This window comes from Mandrillus leucophaeus, unplaced genomic scaffold (genome assembly GCF_000951045.1).
Source record: "Mandrillus leucophaeus isolate KB7577 unplaced genomic scaffold, Mleu.le_1.0 Scaffold100, whole genome shotgun sequence".
Taxonomy (NCBI): domain Eukaryota; kingdom Metazoa; phylum Chordata; class Mammalia; order Primates; family Cercopithecidae; genus Mandrillus; species Mandrillus leucophaeus.
This window is the reverse complement of record NW_012098099.1, coordinates 650,702-676,114: the sequence shown is the minus strand read 5'-3', so window position 1 is coordinate 676,114 and position 25,413 is coordinate 650,702. Positions and strand designations below refer to the sequence as shown.

Genomic DNA, 25,413 nt, shown 5'->3' with positions numbered 1-25,413 from the left:
CTGAACAACACACTAGTGTCCTAAATGTAGGAAATTCCCAATCTATGCTATTTTGTATCCAGAGAATAATTCTATAATTTCCTATATGAATTTTTGATCAACATAGATGTTAGGGAAATGTCTTGCAGTTAATAAAAATATTTTCTTTTCATTAAATATAAATAAATGCCCATCCTCTTCAGAGAGCAGTCTGTATATAGATATTTAAATTGTTCACCCAAAATCCATGGACCAAATCCATGTTCGACACTAAGATCCAATTGAACATAATTTAATCATTTGTTGAGGATGAAGAAGCTTATTTTGAGATATTCCAAAACTCAAGAATTTCATTATGATTTCAACTTGTATTGCATGAAAGAAATGTAAACATGGCACTTGATAAATGACCTAAAAATATTGTACCAATGGTCAGTGTCTGTACCAGCAGTTTGGAGACAGTGTTTCCAATGCAGTCTTCTCACTTCAGAAGTTAAAAAAAAAAAAAGAACACATTATGAACTCTTCTCACTTCAGGTAGTCTACAAACAAGGAGAGTTACTTCTGGATGCATACTGTTACCCCATCTATCCTATAAAGACATACTCCAAAAATCACAATCAAGACCAACCTGAATTTTAAATCCCATGGTGGTAATCTGGGATAAGACAGGGTTTCTCTTTAGGCTGATGAGTGAGAATTTTTTTCTCCTTAAAAAGAAAATCATTATTGTCTTTTAGGAGAGAGATAAAGGCAAAAGACATAAAGTAATCAACTTAAAATGGATTCTCATTTTAAAAAAAAAATAGCTGGGTCAGCAGAATTACTGAAGAACAGTTATGTGAAATGTAGTTATAAATGAATAAAGAAACCAATAAGATAAAGATATCACATTAATGAAAAAATAATTATTAAATTCCTGCCCTTTTTGATGTTTTCTCTGATAATATTTCCTTCTTCATAAGATAGTATAATCTCTAGGCAAATTTCCAAAGAAATTAAGAAATTAAATATGGTTTGAAGGAAAGAAACAGGGAAGAAGGAAAAGAGAGAGAGAAGAAAGACTGAGACAGAAAATAAAGAAAGGAAAGTTTAAAAAGTAGCATTTTTAGAAGAGCTTCCAGGACTTGAATTAGGTATGGCATTAATTTTTTTCCACCAAGTCTTAGTCTTGGCATGTTTCTGAAAAAAATGCAGGAATTTCATGGATGTGGGAACTGGTGATGGAAAATGCATTATTTCCAACACAACAATTGTTGTACTTGAGAGAAACTATATGGGAAAAAAATAACACCCTAGAATAAATACAAATGAAATTCATGTATCAAAACCAATACTGTGAAAATAGTTTAAATGTTTCTTGAATTTATATCTAGTCATTAACCTAAATGCAGATTTTAGTTGAAGCCACACTTCTGCCTCATGGTCAGAAGGCCTGAAAACCTGTGGCGTGGAAAATTGGCAGGAAGGAGAATATTGAATTGGTCTCCATGGAAAAACAGATTTTGGCAGCCATAACCTCCTCCCTGGCAGGTCTCTCTCCCCCTCTCTCTTTCTTCCTCCCTGTTTCACTCTTGTCCCAGGAAAGAGGCTGAGGAAAGACCATATATCAGCTACAACAGCAAGCAGTTGTCAATCTGACCATGCATCAAACAGCCATTCTTATTGGCCTTGAATCCTGTGGTTAGGGTAAAGCCCCAAAATTGTCGCAGCCCTAGACTCACCCTCTGAGAGCACAGAGGCCATAGATTCCCATTTCTACTGGCTTTGGTTTCCTTCTCCCCTCAAACAAGAAAGTGGGGTGGAACACCTGCCTCACCCGATGTCCCTGAAAGAAACTGCAATCCACAAATGGAAATGATAAATTCATTCGCAGAAATCCTAAAAATCTATTCCTCTCTTTCCACAACCCCTATCCTATTTACTCCGCTATTCTGTCTGGTTACCTCAGGGAAAGCAGATATTTCCTCAGAGTTTTATTTAATCTAGAGGGCTTCTGCAAAATCATTTCTCCACCCAAGAAGGTCCTAACAGCCCACCTCACCCCTAAAGTTCAGGCTCGTTCCCTCCTGGGCTAGCCCTAAACCCAGGCTCCATCAAGCTGCCCAACATTTTCCCTCCAGCCTCGTTTCCATCATCCCCCTACCCCAGAGCTTCCGGGGAATGTTCGCCACGCCCCTCCGGTGGATTCCAGGCCCCTTTGCATGAGCGAATTGAGGCAAGAACTACCTCCCTAGAGTCAATGTTGTATCCGTGTGCTGTGCCTGTGCCTCTCGGTGGTTTTCACGGTGATCTTTTCTCTCTTTGCAGCTGGTTAATAATCCACTAGCAAGTCAGGCTGCAGCGGCTGCAGCAGCCATGAGCTCCATAGCAAGCTCACAGGCCTTTGGCAATGCCCTCTCCAGTCTTCAGGGGGTCACAGGTCAACTAGTTACTAATGCACAAGGACAGGTGAGTGGGAGATGGGAACAAGAGTGCATTTTTATCACAGATTGAACTCGGAAAGGAAATGAATTTCTTTTGCATGACAGTGATATGTAACCGCATCTATTCGAGGCAAATAAATAATGTTTACTAGCAATGTCAAGAATAGGAGAAGGGTTGGGAGGTGTTTCTATATTTTAGAAGCAAGATTTTTTTTCCTACCTCTAGATTGTCAAAGTTTTATTTTGTTTTTATCTCTGTACTGTGACTCATGTTATGACGTTATATGAAGAAGTTACTTTGCATTACAGGGGCATTCTTTCAAAAAAAAAAAGTTACATTTAAAAAATAAAATGCTTTTTTTATTTTTCACTTAGGGAAGAACTTGGATAATGAGGGAAACTGATCAGTTTCCTTCCATAATTGCTGTAAGATATCAAAATTAGTCTTAACAAAGCCAATTTTTGAATGTATGGGAAGGTGATGAAGAAGTCTTTTAAAAGCAACAAAGAAAAGGGGTGAGTTAGAATGAAGCCAAATGCAAGTCAGCTCCATGGCCCCCGGCCTCCTGCCAATTCCCATGGAAGCCAGGCAACCTCTGGCATGCTTGTTGATTTACTTCAGTATGACAGGGGCAGTAAACCTTCCTCATGTCGTGAGATAGGGTCCGTCCCCTCACACTGCTAATGTGCCACGTAATGCTCATACAAGATACTGGAAGAGCTTCATACGACTCAATAAACCCAAAACCTGCATAAAAAGCAAACGAGATGAAACTGATGATGTTAGGGTACCCTCCATCTGAAGGCCTTTCTCACAACCCAGTGGTTAGGACACTTGGTTTTCCAGTGTGACTGTTCATGATCATGAAATCCAAGGGAGAAGGGGCTAGCATTCTCACAAAGATTTTTTCCCCAGCCTTACTTATTTGCCCAGCAGTGTGTCTGCATCCTCCCTGCTTGGCCTGCTCTGTGGAGAGCAGGCATTTCGATGTCTTGAACCCTGTTTTTATTTTACATAAAGAGTAAACAAAGATGCATTATAAGCTAAATCGTCTCCGTCTACGTCCCAGGGAAAAAAAACTGACCTTGTTTTATTTCCTGGGCGGGTGCAGGATTGTCCCATCAGAACCCTGAGGGCTGAACGATGGAGCTTGTCAAAGAGAGGCCCCATGTAATGAATCATCTTATCACAGGTGCACACCACACATATTAAAGAAGGGTTGTATGAACACTGTGCCCTCTACAGTAACCTTTCAATGTCTGCTTTAACCCTTGTTCCAATCCCTTTTCATCAAAGGATCATTTTATGCAGCCGGCTCTAAATGGAGGCTCTCAAAAGCCTATTAAGATTTCTGGAGGGACGGGGTATTGGTGTGGAGGAAAAGTTGGTTTTAATATCTATAACTCATACTCACATCAGCTCGCTGCTTCCTAGAGCTGTGCCCAGAAATAGGACACCCTGCCTCACTCCAGCCAGGGAACTGGCCCTTGAGATGTAAATTTTAGGGGTTCAAGATAGAAACCATATCCACCGACGGATATTTCCTCTGATTTTTGTGTTCCTACATCTAAGTAAAATACACTGCTACTCTCTATCACTTGAATATTTGTGATGCAGAAAATCCATTATATAGAAGGAATTATTAGGATTTTATTCTTCTGATCATTTAAGGGCTGATTACTTTGCCAATTAGATATTCTCAGGGGCTGGAGTTACTACCTTTGCTTTTTTTGGCCTTTGCCAAACCCCAGGGATAGCTTTACCAGCCCATAAGTACCCATTAGAAAATGATCTTACACGTAGAAGATTGATTGGTACTGTGCATACATTGTATAAGAGTTGACTTTTACTTTAGAAACTGTGGTATGATCGTTTATTTGATGTGGTACACAAACCTCCTAAAGTGGAAAAAAAATTACATTCACAGAGAAATCAATAATGCCCACTCATGAAATCTTAAGTTTTAACACATGTGCCCAGTGGGGTCATGTCTTCTACCTAGTACAGAAAGAGTTCAAGAGTTAAAATACTCAAAGTTCCAGTGGATAGTTGGCCATATTCCTGTAGCAGCAATATGGTTGGTTTTGTTTGTTTGTTTTGGGGTTTGTTTTTTTTTTATGTTTAGAATATCAACCCGGTTATCTTCCCAGGAAAAGGTGCATGTCCTACAACTGTTAGCACAGAGATACTTGCATGGCCCTGTGAAGTGGGGTGAACAGCCTATGGTCAAATTACACCAAAAGAGATAGGCAAAAATTATCTATTTTTTGTTTGTGTGTGTGCATATTCCTTTGGCTTATGTTAACATGGCACAAAAGGTAGCAATACATTGAAACCAGATTCTTAAAATTAGCCTTGCTCAAAATACCATGTAAAGTAGGATTACTCCACCCAGCCCATTTTCGATTTCTTAAAAATCTCCATAGCGCTTTCCCAGGAAGGGTACAAAGAGAAAACTCAGAATACATTTAAAGATTCTTTCACTTGAGTTCTTGACATCAACTACTGTTTACATTTGGAAGTTCACCCAGGAGTAATCACATTAAAATCTAAACCTAAGTGTGGAAAGCATGTTTTACTCTAGTGATCATTTGGTGAGGTTAGGTCTGTTGAGAAGGGGTGGGGTGAGATGGGGGTTCTATTATCAGAAATGTTCTGATCCTCCCCTCCTGCTAGATTCTTTTGGCTGCCCGGAAACAAAAGACAAGATTCAGTAGTTAAGACTTTGAATTCAGACCTACCTGGGATTGAGTTTAGGCTTCACCTCTTTCTAGTTTTATGATCTTGGAGCCATGACTTAACCTACCTAAGCCATGATTTCATTCTTAACGTTCAAATGGAACCTATATGAGGCAGCCGCGAAACTTACTTAGTGTCTCACAGGGCCCACAGACTATGCCAGTGGTGCACTTTTGCAGGGCAAGCAGTCCTAAGGCTGCCTCCTCTGCTGGGTAGATGCCCACCTCACATGAGGAGACATGCCAGAATCTTACTTCAGGCTCTTGGCCCTCAACTCTCAACAGAAAGAAATTCCCCCACCTGGGACTTGGCAGTTTTGCTTCCCTATCTTGGCATCTGACTCTGTTTCTATTAACCAGATATCAGTAAATTTAAAGAGATAGGAAATCTCCATATATTGAAGAATTTTATTCCTGCTCCTTTTTTTCCCAACCGGTAGTTATTATGAGAAAACAAGGAGGAAAAACTTCAGTCGTTTTTATAACTTTCTAACCCCACCCACTCATGTGTCATTAATTCAAAGAACAGACACTATTCAATAGAGTTATAAATTTTAACAGAAATACTGCGTTCTAAAGTCATAGAGTAGAGGCCAGGCATGGCGGCTCATGCCTGTAATCTCAGCACTGTGGGAGGCCAACGCAGGTGGATCACTTGAGTCCAGGAGTTTGAGACCAGCCTCGACAACATGGCAAAACTCTGTCTCTACAAAAAAAAATAGCTGGGTCTGCTGGCAGACACCTGTAGTCCCAGCTACTTGGGAGGCGGAAGTTGCAGTGAGTCAAGATTGTGCCACTGCACTCCAGCCTGGGTGAGAGAGTGAGACCCTGTTTCCAAAATAAATAAATAAAATCATAAAGTACATATCTTACCCAAGGATGTTAAAGGCTCTAAAATTATATCATACCCAACTTCACTCTGAGGTGGGAAGGTAGCATGTGTCCTCCTGAAATTAGTAGTCATGAAATTGATCATGACTATGGCATTGCTGAGAAAAACATCCTAGTTCTCTTTGTTTACTGGATCTGGAAATCATGCAAGTGTGGCAGGTGGGCAATGGAATGGGTGCTAGCTGTGGACTTGTTTGAATTCCAGGTTGGCCCATAACTGGCTCTGTGACCTTGGGCAAATTACTTGAGCTCTTTGAGCCTCAGTTTTGCCAATTATAAAGTAAAGATACTAAAATCTAAGCTCCTAGGTTGTGAAGATTAAATGAGATAATGTGTGGGGAAAGCCTACCACAGTGCCTGAGTACACAGGTATTCTCAATAAATGATTGCATAATTATCATCATCATCATTGTTAAGAGTTTTGTCTCATAGTTTCTGGAAACCTATATTTGATCTGAACATGCAGCAAGAGGCAGTACAGTGTACAAGCAAAAAGAAAGGGTTCTGGAGCCAGACTGCCATCCACCAGCTGTGAGACTGGGCAGTTTCCTTATTCTGTGCTTCAATTTCTTCATCTGAAAAATGGAGATAATAATAACACCAGGTCCTAGGATTAAAGTCCTGAGAATGGCATCAGGCACATAATCATCACTCAATAATGCTATCACCCAATAAATGCTACCTATTAATCAAGATGGTATGTGTTTTCAGTTCATAACTGTGCACAAAAAACCCATGCTAAAGTCTGTATGTGTGAGGAGTTTGAGAATGTGAAAATCTTAGTAGGACATTAAGTTATTTTAAGGAAATCTTACCCTTATCTTGGATAGTTCAGTAGGGAGGAGGGAAAGTGTGAGTGTATATACGTGCTCTTAACACTTACTCAGTGGGTATGTTCAAGATTTGGCAAGTAGATTTACTATCGATTTGTTCAGCTATAGAATTGGCTTCCCTGGTGCCCCTGGCAATATCTTCTTATTGGCGTTATTGCAGCAAAGTAAAAGCAAATGAAATTTTATTTTCTACTGGTGCTAAAGAAAGCATTCTACATTTTAACTGAAGCTCAGAATGTTTCCTGATGAAATTAAGTCCTAAACCACTGTGAAATTTTCTTAAGTGGCAGCAAGTAAAGTCAAATGCATTGGTCCTTAAAAAGCCAATCAAGGCAGGGAGGTGAAATCAACTAAACATCACTATTTCAACGTATTAAAAAGAAGGAAAAGTAAAGAGACTTACCTGGTCAGGTTACTCAAGAATGTACATACTATTGTATGTCAGCTGAGCAGAGTTGGTTTGGTGAGATTTGGAAGGATTTGCTGGAGCAGTGTAGGATAGGGGCTGCCTCCTAAAATGACCACAAGGCCATGATGAAAGAAAACCTATCGAATGGTTCTAACAGCAGCCTGTGCATTATGACTTAGAGAATATGCCTTTGATGGTGCAAAACCATTGATTGCCATTCAATTCTATTCAAAAGCTCTGAGCTAGAGAGGGCTGGATGGAGAGGCAGGAACACCACCAGCATCATGGATGTACGCATCAACTGGAAGGCCATCCTGATGTCATCACTTTCAAACATGGTTAAAAATACGTATCTTAGAATTGAAGCAACATGATATTCAGATGGGGATGTTGCTCTGAGTTGTAATAAGATAAATAACATCTCCGGAGAGCAAGAGAGTAGCTAAGAGCATGGGCTTTGATTGGAACCCAAACACTATCACTTCTTAGTTGCGTGGACCTTGGATACGTTATAAAACTTTTTTCTGGGCCTCTGTTTCCTCATCAGTAAAACAGGAATGATAGGCTTCTCACATATATTTGTTGTGGGGTTAAATGTGGTAGAAAAAGTGCCTGACACAGTGCCTGATATATGTCATAAGCATTTAATAAATCATGACTATTCTTTTAGGACGAAAACCCAGCAATTGACCCTGAACTGTGGGTTGCGAAAGTAATTAGCCCAACCTTTTAAATACATGAGAATCTTTTAAAGCAAATCACTACAAAATAAATGAAAATACAGTTATAGTAAATGCAAATCTCAGCCAAAGGATTGAGATATAATGAATTTATTCAGTGAGTGTTGAGTCCCACTCTAGGAGTTATTAGATCTGCCAAGAACTAACAAAACCGTAGCTGAACACATTTGTAAAATTATTTTCAAACCCTGTGGAAAAGAAATATGTGTAATTCTGACCATGTGACTAAATAAATGAGGTTCATTAGAAATATCCTGCCAAAGCCAGTTGATCAGGAGTTTAGGGAGATTCACATATATTACTTTATTTCATTTTAAACAATGAAACATGTTAAATGTATAGAAAATAATTTTTGCAAAACAATACAAAAGGCACTCTTGTTTAACCACCTGCATATTGACATTTTTTCTCCATATTAGCTTCAGTTTTCTTGCTTATTTTTAAAAGAAACAGAGGGGTAGGAGCGGTGGGAAGCAGCCACACACAAAAAATTAATTTAAAAAAAATTTTTAAGATAAAAAAGAAAACATGACAGACATAGCTGAAACTGTAGCACCTTCTTCTCCCATTCTCAAGGTGATTACCATGATAAAATGAACCCTTTCCATGCACGTTCTGCATTTTTACTCCAAAATATTAATTGAAGAAGCAAGATACGAAGTAATATGTACAGAATAATACCCTTTTTAAATACAAAAAAAAAGGCACTAGAATATATTGTTTCTATATTTTGCATAAATAAGAATCAAACATGTTTTGTTGAAAACTCAGAGTTGGTGTCTGTATGTTTTCTCACAAATACAATGAAGAGACCAATCTATTCATATCACATTGCTTAACTAATGCTTTTGACCATCTTTTATAAACCAAAAAAAATTTGAAAAAAGCTTGTATTGTCTCATGTGCAATGTCATTACAGGAAATTTTATTTTAAAAGGTGTAAAAATTAAGTCGCATTGTGTGAACTATACTTCAAGTAGTATTTTTAAAAATCGAGTAACATTTCTTAAATCAGCTCTTTCTAGAGACTGGGAAATATATATGTTCGCGGGATTAGTAACATTATAGGAATTTTACCCTGACTTCATCTGAGTTATAAAGATAAAACAATAAACAACCTCAATCTTTCTCCTAACATACCAAATTTCCCCTTTGAGCCCAGTTGAGAGTTTTATTTCCTCATTTCCGGAGAAGCAGTTGCATTAATGACGTTTTTCCCTAAGTGTGCGCTTCGGGAAAATAACGAGTCCCTCAAGATGCCCCCCACAAACCAGAGTCGTCTGGTCCGAGGAGCCGGGCAGCAACGCGCAGCCGTCTTGCGTGGGACCCACCCGTGGGCGGAGCCAGGCGGTAGTGCTGCCCCGCTGAGCTTCACCCCAGCAACCTCTTTTATTTTCTTAACCCTGTTTTTCCCAACCGAACACTTCCTAGAGTTCACGCTGGCAGAGCCCACTTCAAAAAATGCTGCAGGAAGCCATTCACACTCATCCTTATCCACTTTTTTAAAAAATGCGAAATAGTGATTTAAATCAGAAAAGAACCTCTTCCAGTGGGGGCTTCCTTTGCAACCGGGGCTTCGCGGTGGTTTCTGTGTTGTTTTGAGGGCACACACCTACATAACACTTTTGCAGAAATAAAGGATCTCATCTCAAACTGTTGCCAAAAAGTCCCAGGGACTCGTCATATGCAAACCGAGGGCAAATGAACGTGGGACGACCCGAGGCGCTCCCTGAAGGGGCTCTCCTGCAGTGCCCAGGCAGAGGGGGAGTGGGAGGGTGGCTGTGGAGTGAAGGGCGGAAGTGCCCTCGCCGTCCTGAGGCCTGGGACCCTCTCGATGGTAAATGGCGCTGTTGAGCCCCGAAGCGCAGGGACTCCGCGGGCGACGGGCTTGACGGGAAGCTTTGCCGTGGTGCGGCCCAGCTGCGGACACGCTGGATGTCAGGGCCCCAGCAGAAGCGCCAGGCTGTGCCTTCTTAGGACGGCGGGTGCGGCCCTGCCCAAGGTCGCCCCGCCCTCCATCCTTCTATCCCCGCACCACATTTCTGAAATGAAAATATTATCAATAGCTTTAGGGTTACCTTAAAGAACTGAAAGGAAAGCCCTCTCTGAACTCTTTCTTTCTACTCTCCTTGCCCAGCAAAACTCAGCAGTGCAAGCTGCCATGTACCGTAAAAGGGGTGTGTAGGAATGCACAGTGAGAAATCTACTTTGCAGGATTCTCCCTGAAGATTGAGCTAGAGAGGACCAAGCTCTCTCTCACCTAAAGCAGAACTGGCGTGCTGTCACTTTCCCCCTTTCTGGCTGCTGCAGCGTTTTGTTTATCTTTTTATTTTGTTTGTTTATTTATTTATTCATTTATTGAGACGGGGCTTCACTCTTGTTGCCCAGGCTGGAGTGCAATGGCACAATCTTGGCTCACTGCAACCTCCACCTCCAGGGTTGAAGCGATTCTCCTGCTTCAGCCTCCCTAGTAGCTGGGATTTCAGGCGCACATCACCACGTCCAGCTAATTTTTGTATTTTTAGTAGAGTCGGGGTTTCACCATGTTGACCAGGCTGGTCTCGAACTCCTGACCTCAGGCGATCCACCTGCCTCGGCCTCCCAAAGTGCTGGGATTACAGGGGTGAGCCACCACTCCTGGCCCATCTTTTAAATGTTTATCCGTGAGTATTTCATTTTCCTGGGAATTAGGAAACGTTTTCTTGTGGAGGCTCCTAAATCAAGACTGTTGGCACATCTTGTCTGTCTAAAGGACAGGAGAGGACCAATTAACTAACGAAGCAACCTAAATAGCAGCTATAATTCTAAACAGGTACTGCGTAACAAGATGCCATTTACAAACAGCTCCCTCAGAGCTAGTCTGACATATTAGCTCTTTCTTTCATGAGCATAGTTTACATTCCAATTAGTGCCTCCCTATGGCAAAATACGATAACGAATGTTCACGTGACTTCTTACTGTGCGCAAAGCTCTTTGGCTTAATTCTTAGAGAAGTGCTAGGCTTTAGCTGAAGTCCTTTGGGCCAAGTGACTTCTAGAAAAGAACAATGAAAATAATATCTCCCAAGCATTGAGCCTTCACCCTGGGGCTGGAATCATCTATAATCCTAACAGAGCAGTTCACGGCAGATTTGATTGTCTCAGCTGTGCAAACTCTCAAGGCATCAGGGGTTAAGTGACTCCCTGGGATAACATCTTTTGGAAGTGGCAGAACTGAGATTTGAGTTCAAAGTCCATTCCCATTCTTCCATATCACCCTGATTTTCTCGGGTTCAGAGACCTGGTTCATTTCCTGGCTGTTCCATAGACATGTCACAAACTCCAGAACCTTCATGTCTCCATCTGCAAATGGGAATTGTAATTCTTGCTCTGTCAACCTCACAGAGTTCTCTTGAAGGCATACACACACACACACACACACACACACACACACACTCTCACACTTGAAAACTGTAAAGAGATATAAACCTTACCGAATAAATACAGGGTATTTTAACTGGTATTCTTACTATCATTATTTTTACTAATCAAAGGAACTGGACAGGTAGTGTCAGGGAATTGTCTAAAGCAATGAGATGTTCTTGAAAAGTCTGTATCAGATCTCCACTTCTTGCCAGAGAAAATCGCCTTAAGGTGTCCACAGGTCTCCTGCCTTCCAGTGAGGCAACCTAGCGATGAGGAAAGAAATGCATGGTGAGTGCTTCGTATGGGCACTCATCAAATTAGCCTTTCAGAGCTCAATAGAAAACCCTATCCTAGTGAATCTTCTGTTGGGCTGAAGATTGCAGCTGAAGATTGTTGTCCCACGCAGCACAGTGATGTTAGAATTGATCGAGCTCCTAATGTGGCAAGACCCCACACATTTCTAGATCCACCCAGAATAAGGTAAACCCTTCCAAAGAAAAAGAGGAATATCGAATGCTGTATTTTGAGTCTTCTAACTCTGTGAGGTTGATAGAGCAAGAATTATTTTGAGTCTAAGACACCACTGATTTTAAAAGTCATACCACTGATTTTTGGAGGGGAGGAAAGAAAATACCACATTTGATAAATATATCAATTGTTAGAGGTAGCCTAATTTCAAAAATGTTAAAAATATTTAAAAAAAAAGAAGTGATCATTGAAATGTTTATAAGTATAATTAAGGAAATATGCTATTTATTTGATAAATATCCTGAACCAATTCCAGTATCAATAAGACCATACAAGGGCTGTTGATGATGGCTCATTTTTAGTATTTAACAAAAAGTCAGGGATGGGAGTGGAAGGCATTTATATCTCAGCTTTTCCAACTGTAGAATGAAAATTAAACTTGATTTGAGTAGGAGGAGGGCAGACAAGAAAAGGAGGAAGTGCTGAATTTTGGTTTAGCATCCTAGAACAACATCAGCTCCATCTTCAAACTATGTTTATAGTTAAGAAGAGCGTTATTGGAGAGGAGAAAACATTAAATTCACGTGAGAAACATTAAACTTTCAAATAAACTTTCAGTATATCATTTACCACACCATATGCCCAATAATGCACCCAACTTTCTTGTTGGCCTGCGAGTTGTTGACATGATGAATACTCTTAAGGATGTCATCAACTCACAGAGCCAATAAGAAAGAAATGAGAAATCAGAGTTAGGTAGGAATAGAAAAGTCACAACTCACAACAGGGAGAAGAGCCAGATTAAGTTCAAACGTAGGCCTTCGAATGACCCAGTTGAATTAAGTGCACTAGCCATTACTCCAAATTGCCATTTATCTCGCCAACTAAGTTTTTCTACCTGTATAACCAACAATATAAGTAGATCCTGAGAAGATGTCATCAGGTGGAGGGTTCAGAATACTACAGTGAAGTCAAGATGTGATGCAGCTTTATATTTGTAAGTAAATGCTATTAATCAAGCAACACACAGATACACAAACAGGAAAAAAAAAACGTTGCACACTCCCTAGATCAGATACTTGCCAATAGATACTCACAATAAACCAATCTCCTTAGAGTAACAGAGGTGGACAGTGCAAATATCCACGTACTGACATGAAAGGTGGCCCAGGATAAAGAACATGGACTTTCAAATCAGACAAATCTGAATCCTGACTTCATCTCCAAGCAGCTCTGCACCCCCTGGCAAGATATTTAATCTTCTTCAGCTAAAGTTATCTCTTCCATGAAATGACACCAATATATTCCTCTCAAGTTTGTTAGGAGGATTCGTATTAATAGCAATAATAAATTAATATGTTGCTGCCACTAATTGAGCACTATTTATGTGCTAAGTAGCTATTTATGTGCCAAGCACTTGATATATTACTTTATCTTTACCACCACACACAATGTGGTTTATTCCCATTATACAGATGAAGAAACTTCCAATATCACCCAACTAGAAATGGCTGGATTCAAACTCAGTTATGTCTAATAGAGATTGCTTTTAATCACTGTACTGTAATAATAATTTAAAACATTTTGTTTTGTTCACTGCAGCTAGAACCAAGTGGCTAGAATGGCACGTGGCATATAAAGACCATAAATACAGTAATAAAATCTGTGGCCTGAATGGAGTATTTCATATATGCTAATATGCTATTCAATAAGCATTTTTGCATAAATTCATCATTTCATTTCATTTCATTCTTACAATGATTTTGCACTATCATCTCTAATTTACAGCTGAGGAACTGAAGGCTCAGAAAAGTTAAACAGGTCAGGCGCGGTGGCTCATGTCTGTAATCCCAGCATTTTGAGAGGCCTCGGCAGATTACTTCAGGTCAGGAGTTCGAGACCAGCCTGGCCAACATGGTGAAACTGTCTCTACTAAAAACACCAAAAATAGCCAGGTATAGTGGCAGGCACCTGTAGTCCCAGCTCCTTGGGAGGCTGAGGCAAGAGAATCGCTTGAACCTAGGAGGCGGAGGTTCCAGTGAGCTGAGATTGCATCATTGCACTCCAGCCTGGGTGACAGGGCGAGACTCCATCTCAAAAAAAAAAAAAAAAAAAAAGAAAGAAAAGTTAACCAACTTTCCAGAGCCATACAGTCAGTGATAGAGCCTGGATTTGAGCCCAGATCTGGCTGCTTTGAAGCCCAACTTTCCTCTGAAACAAAGCTGCTTTCAGCATAATATGTATAAGTGCCTAATACAGTGCCTGCCATATAGTAGTCATTTCATAAATATATATCTATCTATATACATTTTAACCACTTAGGGTGGCTGATCTAAAGTAGAGTCCGTTTGGGTTTTTTGTTTGTTTTTTGAGACTGAATCTCATTCTGTCGCCCAGGTTGGAGTGCAGTGCTGCCATCTCTGCTCACTGCAACCTCTGCCTCCTGGGTTCAAGCAATTCTCCTGCCTCAGTCTCCCGAGTAGCTAGGATTACAGGCACACACCATCACGGCCTGCTAATTTTCGTATTTTTTTAGTAGAGATGGGATTTCACCATGTTTGCTAGGCTGGTCTTGAACTCCTGACCTCAAGTGATCCACCCACCTCAGCCTCTCAAAGTGCTGGGGTTACAGGAGTGAGCCACTGTGCCTGGCCTAAAGTAGGGTCTGTTTAATATATCGAAGTTTTATGTGGATATGCTTTTAAGTTGGTCATCCAGCATTACTCTAGCTGATGAAAATGGCAATTGTTAATTTAATTAACTTACTTCAATTGTTTTAACAGCTAACATTTTGGGGTTGTTGTAAAAAGTAAAAGTAACAAAAGATGTTAAACCCTTGGCACCCACATCTGTCTTGAAACCCATGGTCCCGCCAGCAAGCAGAGAAGACCAGTTTGATGATTTTTGAGTCAGCTGCCCACACCATTAGTGACCGGGTAAGCTGGACAATCTTGTTTTCATCAGATTAGCAGCAGCAGCAACAGGCTAGATGATGTCTAGCTCGCCTCTATGACATGACTAGATGGCTGCTAGACATAATAGCATTCACTTTTCTCCATAACAAAATGTTGTACTTTATTTAATCAAAAGGCAGGGCCACAGAGATAGTACCTGCTAGGGTCGTTTAACAACTGTTGATTTCCTCTGATGGTCTACAATGAAAACATTGCCATCTGCCTTCAGTAAATCTGCAAGTAACATCAGCAAGCTATCCTAGATAGCCAAAAGGAAGGGGTAAATAACATGGGCAAAACCAAAAATCTGTTTTAAATTCACATGGAATTTGAAGATTTTCTTGCAAGTTTAAAATGGAAGCCTTCTTAATATGAGGATCTTCTCAGTATTATTCGGTTATAAAAGAACTATTTAGGATTTTTAATACAAAGGGTAACATTATTGAAAGAATGTTTATGTTTAAAAGGTGATACACAAATTCCTTAAATGAACACAAAAGGAAATGACATAGTGTGCTACTCCAGACTCTGAGAATTCATTTTGATTTCTGAGACTATAAAATCATACACATTTCTAAATATTTGAAAAGTAGAGTTTCTGCCCCTCCAGGCTCACATGGAGATAAGGCAGTAGAAATGAGAATAGTATCTGTGGTTTTGCATATCTAGACTGGTTCCTGAAATCCAGAACCTAGATGAATCAGAAAGTACTAAAAACTTACCCTTCTCAGAAACCAAATATGATACTACAAACATTGCTTAAAATGCTCCAATTTTTTTAGCGAAGTTAAATAGATTATTTTTGGTTTTGTAGCTAAACATCTCAATGGTTCTTTGATGAAAGTATCACTATTCCAGCTTTTCCATTACTTAACAATATATATGGCTAGTCTGTGAATGATATCATCTGGCAAGGCTGTGAGACATATTCCTGACAAGGCTGTACTTCAAAAATAACTTTTGAAATTAAAAATGCCAAAATTCATGCTATCAGCATGACTTATAAATTATTGAGCTTAAAATGGGACAGTCAGAAAATCATTATATTTATTGATTGGTTTATTAGCAATAATAAATCATATTTCACCAGGACCAAATTTGAAGTGCCTTCCAAATACTCTTTTTCTGAGGGACATTTAAAGTAGGAATTAGAAAACTATGAGAAACCACAACTGGAAGAGTATATCCAGCTCTCTTTGCATACGTCTATCAAAAACTGGCTAATCATTAGGGATAAGGTTGCAGATTGGCCACCTATGAAAATGGGGATGCAATTTTATGAGAAAAACTCATCAGCATAATTCTAATGAGTTATGGTCTTTGTCGTGAGAAATGAGAAATTCTGTGGTCTCACCCTAAAGAACGTTAAAAAAAACATTACTAACAGGAAATTGAAAAAGTAATATATGTTTGAGTGATGAAGACAACTTTTTTCTGATTGAATAGATAGATAAATATTTCATGCAACTATCAAAATACATTTACTTTTGCCACAACAATGGATATTCTCTTCACAAAAAGCATATGAATCATCTTGGACTCATGAAACTGGGTGGTGATAAACAGATGCATCTTTAATGGCACTTGGCATGGCTTCATTCCCCACCCTCTTATTTTCTTAGAGGCTTGTTTTGTTGTTTATCCTAATTTAAATTCAGCTTTACAGCTTGTATGTGCTTACTGAGTATAAACAAAGTACAAAGGGATGCTAAATATGTACAGTATTTTCTTAAGCAATTGCCAAACATTTTCTTCACCAATTTCTGTTGCTCCAAAAAACTTGGAATATTGGAGATCGCTGGTCCAAATTTAGGGTTTTGTTGTTGTTTGTTTGTTTGTTTGCTACCACTGCTGTAGCTCTTTTTTTTCTCATTTGGGAAGAAAAATAATATAAACAGTTTATAGGTCCAGTGGTTTATTTAGGAATGCTTCCTAAAGCTTCTAAGGACCAAAGCTGAGTGAAACTAACAGGTGTTCTCCCAAGCAATAAATAACTTTAATCTGATTTAGTCACTTAATCTGGCATCAACAAGCAGAAGCAGAAATACTTCTGCAAATTCTAGGTATTTTTGCTGGTATTAAAACTTAAAGTTTTAGGCAAAGCCATATAAAGGCTCATGAAGTTGGTCTTTCTGCAAAATGATGGCTTCACCACAGTTGTGCTTCTCTTTTAAGGGGGAAAAAAATGTTTTAGCAATTTGACAGTGTTGGCAGCTACTAAGAAAATGAAAAGAAACCATAGTTAATTTGTAGTCACTGGGGGAAAAAGTAAAGAATGATGAAAAGAAACGTTTCCAGTTTATCCATAAAAATTTGTCTTTGTTTTCTAGTACCTGAAACATGTTTAAACTTTCTAGTGGACAAATATAATCAAAATGTTAAACCAAATATAATCAACAAATATAATCAAAATGTTAAGAAGAACTGGAAATTGCAACATTAGATCATATTTACAAATATTTTCATTTCCTCCCACTGAATAAGTAATATTCAAATAAATAAGTGAGGAAAAAAGAATAACTAACGTAAGATGCTAGAAATGGAAACCAAGGCCACAATGGCTTGAAGGAATTTGTTTTTATGCGATATCACATGTGCCCTTGTTATAAATAACTGTGGGTGGAAATGTCCATTCACTTTTATTAAACTAGAATTCTACAGATAGGAAAATTAAAATATATCATAGATGGGAACTTTTTGGGAGTGTGATGGAGCTGTGCCATTGTTTACAAGTAAGAAATTCATAGGATCCTTGTGATGGACTCAAGATGTGCAGAGGTGATGACTATGCTGTGGCCACTGGGAGGACATTGTGCTATGCAAAGTTGAGGTCATTTTCCACCGTGTGCCTGCCATGTCTACTCTCCAGTGGGAAATCAGCGGCTTCAATTTATGTCCTTAGAGACCAGAAGTCCCAATAGATCTACTTCCCACCTACCCTCCCCCGCAATAAAGTAACTCAGTCCAGATTGTTACCTGACTTACACAGGTATTTTGGTCATGTTCTTTCCTACAGAGTGGCTTTAAAATGAAATTTAGAATAGTCAGATATTTCTCGGACTCTCAAGATCTAGAACACTGCCTGACAGTGCCATCAACAATGGTGCAGCGCCATCACACTCCCAAAGTTCCCATCTATGGATATATTTTAATTTTCATATCTGTAGAATTCTAATTGGAATAAAAACGAATAGACATTTCAATCCACAGAGAGAATAAGGTCATATTTCAAGGAAGGGTGAACTCGGTTGTCGAGCAACGAACACATCTGAGCATGTAATTGGTCTTCAAAAGGAGAAACTTTGGGAGATCACCTGAAGTCATCGACAGTTGCAGCAGTTTCCAGGAGGAGAAAAGAACCTATTGAACTCTTGTCAACAGTGCAGGCTTCAGTTTTATGTAAATTGCTGCCATCTTGACTGTCCTGCCTACAGGGAGCCTAGGTTTTCTTCTCCATTGGTGGGTTGCTGGTGCCATAAGAGAGGATTTACAGAATACTCCTACTGATCCAAAAGAGAGGATTTACACAGATTCAGATGGCTGGGTAACATCCTGGTCTTCTATAGTGGGAACTAGTACAATGTGGTATGCCCTGCCCCCATGCCAGGCACACAGGAGGCCCTCAGAAAGGATTTGCTGAGTGAGTGAGTGAGTGAGTGAGTGAGTGAGTGAGTGAGTGAGTGATGAATTTGTACATGAGCAAATGCATGAATAAAACCACCTCTTAGTTTTGAAGCCATCACAGAATAAAGCAGAGGGGTTCTGCCAGTGAAAATGCTGCCACTGTCTATATTGACATACGTTCAATATGTAATTGTTAATATTTGTACAAACATAACCATGCTTATATACTTAAAGCTTCGAGTATATGTTAACCATAAGCAATACATTTCCCAGGAGAAGACAGGCACGAAACAAAATGGCAAGTTCTCTGTCCATTTCCAAAAAGACGCCTGCAAGTTCCACTTCCCTTGCCCAAAAAGAATTGCACATAATGCTGAGCATCTTGCTTATCTGGCCCTTTCTGGGAGAACTACTTTGTATCCCTAAGTATTTCCCCTTAGTCACAGAGGAGGCCAGTCAACATTGATTCCAACATCATGCCTCTCTTGGTCTGTTCTGGCTACTATAACAGAATATGGTAGACTGGATGGCTTATAAACAACAGAAATATATTTTTCATAGTTGTAGAGGCTGAGAAATTCAAGATCACAGTGCCAGCAGATTTAGTGTTCAGTGATGACCCACTTCCTGGTCACAGACAGCTATCTTCTTGCTATGTCCTTACATAGTGAAAGGGTCCAGGGAACTCTCTGGGGTCTCTTTTATATGGACACTAATCCCATTTGACCTAATCACTTTCCAAAGGCCTCACTTCAAATACCATTACACTGGACTTGAGGTTTCAACATGTGAAGTTTGGGGGAACATAAATCCTCAGTCCATAGCAACGCCCAGCTGAACCTTGACAATAGCTGGAGATAACATTTTGCACAATTGACTCGCCCATCTCCTGTTTTCATCGTCCTACTTTCTAGTTGAGTAAAAAGTATTCAGAGCAGTAGAAGGAAAAAAGTACCGTAGAGAAATCAATTAGCCTTAAGTAATCCAGAACTTTCCAGTATGCTTTTCATTATGCCGATATATAATGCAGATATAATTTTAAAACGTGTTCATGGCAGGCGCCTATACAGTGTTCAAAAAAAGGATACATTTCCTAGACACTGATTTCTGTCCACCAATCACTCCAGGAATAGACCACGAAGGTGGTTACAATGACTCCTTACTTAATTCTCATCTCAATGTAATATAATCTTGTATAAATTTAATTTACTCTTTTGATTATATTCAGGATCAAATCCTTTTTCTATCAATGTTTCCTAAAGCTCTAGTGGAAACCCAGATAAAAGAGAACATGGCAAATCTCATAATTACAGTAAAATATGTAACCCCAGATATTATGCTGCATCTTAAAATTTAAAATTTAAGGAAAAACAAACACACACACAAAAAAACACAACACCTGCCTCCAGAGTGTGGAGTGTGCCAGATTCAGTTGTAGTATTATTGTAGTAGGAACTGTCAACTGTTCAGAATGGGGCCGAGGCTGCTAACTTTATTTTGCCAAAGGACCCGAGAAATATTCAAGTCCAATAAGAATGATCATTGAGTTGACTCAAGAATATCCATTGAGTTGACTCCTACCTGGGAGACCTGTCAGTTCCCTGAAATGTGGACTTTCTTCTGCGAAGTTTGCTGCTCATGGGCTGCATAACTAGAGTTCAGGCCACACTCTGTAGGCAAATTATTCCCATAAAGCACCTTTGGAATTGACATTATTCATCCTGTCTTACGTCATTAAGATCTAATAGAATCTCTTCTCCCTGCTTCATCATTTGTAATTGGAAAGCACAGGCAGACATACTAGATTTCTTCTTCCCCAATAACTACATGAAAAAAGACAGTTCAAGAACATGTTTGGGAGTTTGGTGTTTAATTAAACATAATAGAGGAAATGAAGAGCCACAAAAGCACATCTTTGTTATATTTACAAGCACAACTTGTAAATATTTCTGGTTACTAATGGGAACAACCTTACTAACCTAACTGTCAATGACCATGTCAAAACTTCTCCTGACTCTTCCGACCTTTTTTGAGATATGGTAACTATTGTCCCTGTTGGTAGGCATTGACTGTTCCTGTTATAAGTTTAAGGTTTCAAAATCTTCAGAGGAATGTCAGCAACTAATGCATTTGAATAGTATACATGTTTAAGTCAGCTGAAACTTCAACAATCACTATTATAAATAGCAGCTGCTACCTCTCAGAAATAAACCAAATTCATAGTTTATGGGAAAATATATTCTGCTCTCAGTTTAAAATGCTCTACCTCTGCTAGATTCTTAAATTCTCTCCTCTCTTTTTCCTTGTCTCCTTCTTGCCTTCATTTCTCCTCTGTTTTTCAAGCACATAGATGATAAAGTCCTGATGTTCATTATGACTCATAAAACGTCTTTTCTGTGTGTTATTGACCTTAATATTTGAGAGCAAGGCAGCCCCTTTCAGCCTTCTCAGTGGTGATGTTCCTCTTCCCTGGAACAAGAGCTCAGCGGTTTCTTGCTTCTTGACTTCTCTGGGCATCTCAGGTAACACAATCTTGTATGGCCACTTTAAATTGCAAATAAGATGCCCAGTTCTCTGACAACAGTCCCAACTGCAACTCTAATTTAAAACGCCATTAGCAGCCCCAACTGGGGCCTCCTTCCTGCTGCTTGCTGCTGTGGAAAAGGGTAGCCGGCCCCTCCTGCTCTCCCTGTTGGAACAGTTCCCATCCTGCTCCAGCTTGCTCATGATGCCCTCAACCAGTCAGGTTGAGGTGAGGAAAGGAGACATGAGCGGATAAGAATGGCAGAAAGCTTCCTGCTCTCTGGACCAGCCAATGGCTCAGGCCAACTCTTGGGGGCACTTTCATGCGTTCTTTTGAGGCCCAGCTGGGACTTTTCAGTGGCACATTGTTACGAGCACTGTGTTTTCTTCCAGGTGCCCACTTCCTGCTCAGAGCTTAGTTTTCTCCAGATTCACTCTTCAAAGCCCTCTCTGGTGTTGTCCAGTGTCCATTCCCCGAGGGGTCCTCTGGGACAGGATTTAAATGGTTCAGACCCATGATATTGAGCCCAGAGAAACACTCACACATCCTTACTCCTGCTGTCATGGGAGAGTAGCTAGTGTCAATGGCAGGCAGTGAGAGATCTTTCTCACTCTCTTTGTCTCTCCCTCCCTCTTCTCTTCCTCCCTCTTCTTCTTCTGTCTCTTCTCTCTCTCTCATCCTCCCTTTTTCTCTCTCCTCCCTCCTCAGCTCAAAAGCCATAGCCTCTCACCTTTTCATTACTCAAGAATGTTTCCCCCAAATTTGAGAGCACAATATTTATTCGACCACTTTTGTTGTCCTTGAGGTAAGGAGAAAGCTCCCCGTGCTCCACCTCTGGAAGTGAAGACACAGATTTTCAAAACTTCTCTGTGTCTGTCCTCATTGTCAAGGTCTGAGTTCTGGAACTGTCTAATTGGTTTTCATTAACCTCCTCTGTAAGTCCAGCACATAGTCTAGTCCCTCCACTGGAATGCAGCACCAATTGGGTCTTGGTGCCCCCATGGAAACTTCCAACGTAACATTCTATTATAAAACAGGGAAGATTAAATTACATTTCATAATAAGCTATCATCTTCTATTCATCATGGTAAATAATTTCCATGGTAAAAAATACAACATTCAGAAGAATTCAAAAGAGCTTTTGCAATGTAGTGTAAATGCCCGGGAGTTACCACACAAGCATGTAAACAAAATTAAACTACGAAGGACCATTTGTTGTTGAACACTTATTTGGCTGGTAAACCACAGTGTTGAGTGCTTTGCATAGATTATCTTAGTTCTCACAGTAACCTTATGAAGTGGACATTACTATTCCTATTTTACAGGTGAGTAGACTGAGATCTTAAGAGGTAAAGTAATTCACTAATGATCTCCTACTGGTTAGTGGCAAAGCCTGGGCTTAAACCCAGCCCGTGGGGAATTTTTTTTTTCTTTGGTACACATCTTAAACTGTATTAAGGAGAATTCACTTTAATGGCTTTTGAGAAGCTTTTAGGGGAAAGGATTGTTTTTATTGTTGTTATTGCTGTTTAAATAATATCGGTTTTCATGCAAATTATTCCTCTCTTAGTGTGACAGAAAGTACCATTTTAAAGATCCTGACACCTTCAGTTCTTTACTCTTGTCTGTGAGTGTGTTTCTAAAGTTGAAACCAAACAGTAGAGCACCAAGCAAGGATTCTAATTCTAACTGACAAGGAAAAGTATCAAGTAGGTGGGTATTCCCAGGGGTACAGTACCTATTGGTACCCCTAATAAAAGCATTAAAGTGTATACCTTCAAAAATCCTTCTCATAGTTGCTCATTAAACAAATACGTGTCATCCATTTCTTTCAGGTTGGTCTAAGGTAATTTGTCTCGTATCCTGGATTGTAGTGATACCATCTTGGAACACACTGCCATTCCTATTCCCATACCCATGCCAGACATTGTCAAACAGTCATGGGAAGGAAGAAACTGTTTCTTCCCAAACTCTGGAACCTCCAGAGCTCCAGAAAGCCATGGCTAGAGGATTGGCATTTCCTGCAAGATTAAAACCATTTGCCCTTGGCTAGTGTCTTCCTCTGATTAGATGCCTTCATCTGCTTGTCTTTATGCCTTTACATTCTCTGATTTAAATTCTCTGCTAAAGCCTCTCTCTACATTCATGCATCTCTTGTTCTCCATCTTGGACATTGCCAAATGCAAGAAGGCACGAGTTTGCATCTTGGAAAAATTCATTTTGTTTGAGAAATAATAGTATTCTCCTACCTTTCCAGAACCAACATCCTAATCAGAGTTGCCAAAATAATTCTAAGAGAGTTTAACCCTAACTTTGGGAGTACACAGTGAGCCTAGAATGAATATACTGTATAAGGAGGACAAAATCATCACTTGGAGGAAGAGAGAGAATAGTTGTGGCCAGACCAGAAAGAAAGGAGAAGATTGATTGGCTGCTTCTGTTCGGCGATCACTCACCACCATCTCCCTGGCTCTCAAATGTTAGAAGCTCTTGTTCAAGAATGGACAGGATGATGCTAGTGTTAACAAAAATCTCTTGACCAAAATGTGCTGAGATTGCACAAATATTTGGGAAAGAATTGTCTCTGCTGACGGATTGAAAGACCTGAGGAAATTACCGATTTACAGCATTGATGGGTCTCCTTTTCTTACATATATGGGCAACAAAATTACTTGTCAATTTGACATCTGTAATCACATTCTCCATCACAGAGTTTAACAGCATATCATTGGCTATAACAACATGTGGCCTATCAGATGACTTATCTGAATGTCCTGGGCTTCTGTGACAGAACTCTCAGACTTCTGCTGATGACATGCACCCGTCAGCAGTGAATACATTCAGGACACTTTACCCACCATCAGTCATGATTCATCTCTATTGACTGCCTCAACTAGACTGAGGCACATGAGGGCAGTGTAATGATAACCTCATGACTCAAAAGGGGCTTCAGAACCCTGAATTGCTGGGGTTTGCTACAACTGCAAGCTAATCTTCATTATGGCTTAAGTTGTAATAGCTGCTGAATTAGTGATAGTCACATTTGGACCTAAGCCACTCAAGTTCTTAGGGAAACGGGGATCTTTTAAATATGTGTGCTAGCAAACACCACTATTTGAATGATTTTTTTTTTAGTTGCTCTTACTATATGACCTTTATTCCTCTTTTGTGATTTATGCTCTTAACTCATTTAAGGAAAGAGATAGATGGACATTCACAGCAACAACCAAGTAAGTCCTGTTTCAGAGAAGCCAGACTCTTTTAGGTCACAAATTATTATTATAATACTGGTATGGGCTTTGGCCTGGTTAAAGCATTTTTCAGGGATGAATCATCACTAGTGGAGAATCGGGGTAAAGACATAGAGGATCATTGCAAACAATGCCTCAGCTATTTGCTATGAGATTCACAGGGCAATAACTTAACTGAAAATTTTCTAATGTTGCAACCTAGGCAGAGAGTAGGCCATACTTTTTGAATTGAAGCAGAAGTTAGTGAATCAAGCAAATCCTCTGCCAAGGAGTCATTGAGGCATTTTGCTTCACGCTTGGACACTACAGCAGCATCCTAGGTCTACAACTGATTTCCAGATCTGTAGTCCCTCACCACTTGAGTCCATTCTGTCCAGACAGTGACATTCGCACGGAATAGCTCCATTTCAGCACTCCACTACACTCCCGTCAAAACTCACTCATCAGAACCCCTTGGCTGGATGGAATTTGACCCTCCCAGGCTAACCTGTCTCAATCTTTTCTTGCATCCAACTCCCCATCCCCCATGTTTCTGACCTTTAGGCTGATGTCTTGTTTGGAATGGTTTCTCTGCCTTCCCCAAATTGTACCCAACCTTCAGACCCTGCTTGGCCCCCATGTCTTCTGTGAAGGCCTCTTGAACCATACCCACCCTTCTTCCTCGGAAGTAACTCATTCATTTCCAATAGTGTTTTGCATACCCACCATGTAGGTATAGAGATTTTTCTCAGAGAGTACTTGCTACTCATTTGGTGCTCATCATTTCCACCCTTGGGTTGTTGGAATCTCTGCATTCAAAGTACCTGTCTTGTTTACCCCTCCCCTGCCCCAGTTGCATCTTTTTGGCATCCTTCATGGCACTTGACACAGTGTTTATAGAGAGAAGGATCTACAGGTATTAGGCTGCTCTGCAGGAATCCTCGGCATTTCAGGAGAACATAAATCTGTCTTGTACATTGAGTGGCTTGAACAGGAGTCACAGCCTAGCTGTCCGTGTGCTCAGTGGCAAATCCTTCCATCAGGACTTCTCCTAGCAGTAAATCTTAGCTTGTGGGAGCTGGGAAGTCAAACTCCAAAAGCTAGTTTTAGGACCGCAAGTGTCCCAAAAGCATCCTCTTTCTACCTTTACTCTCAAATAAGAGATTCCCCTACAGCCTTGTCAAACCTCCGT

At 40.0% G+C, this 25,413-nt stretch overlaps 1 protein-coding gene and 1 long non-coding RNA gene across 3 annotated transcripts in view; one reads left to right on the top strand and one right to left on the bottom strand.

The window, feature by feature from the left end:
* Positions 1-25,413, top strand: part of POU6F2 (POU class 6 homeobox 2) — a 500,852-nt gene that overhangs the window by 439,471 nt on the left and 35,968 nt on the right. For both annotated transcript variants that reach the window (XM_011972725.1, XM_011972721.1), the window contains exon 7: positions 2,290-2,430. In XM_011972725.1, coding sequence (XP_011828115.1) covers positions 2,290-2,430 — 141 coding nt within the window. The remainder of the gene's footprint in view (positions 1-2,289; positions 2,431-25,413) is intronic.
* Positions 279-2,036, bottom strand: LOC105534038. The gene is made up of 4 exons (XR_001005202.1): positions 2,024-2,036; positions 1,704-1,807; positions 611-689; positions 279-463 (listed from the first exon to the last, which is right to left on the bottom strand). It is a non-coding gene; the product is annotated as an uncharacterized LOC105534038 (long non-coding RNA).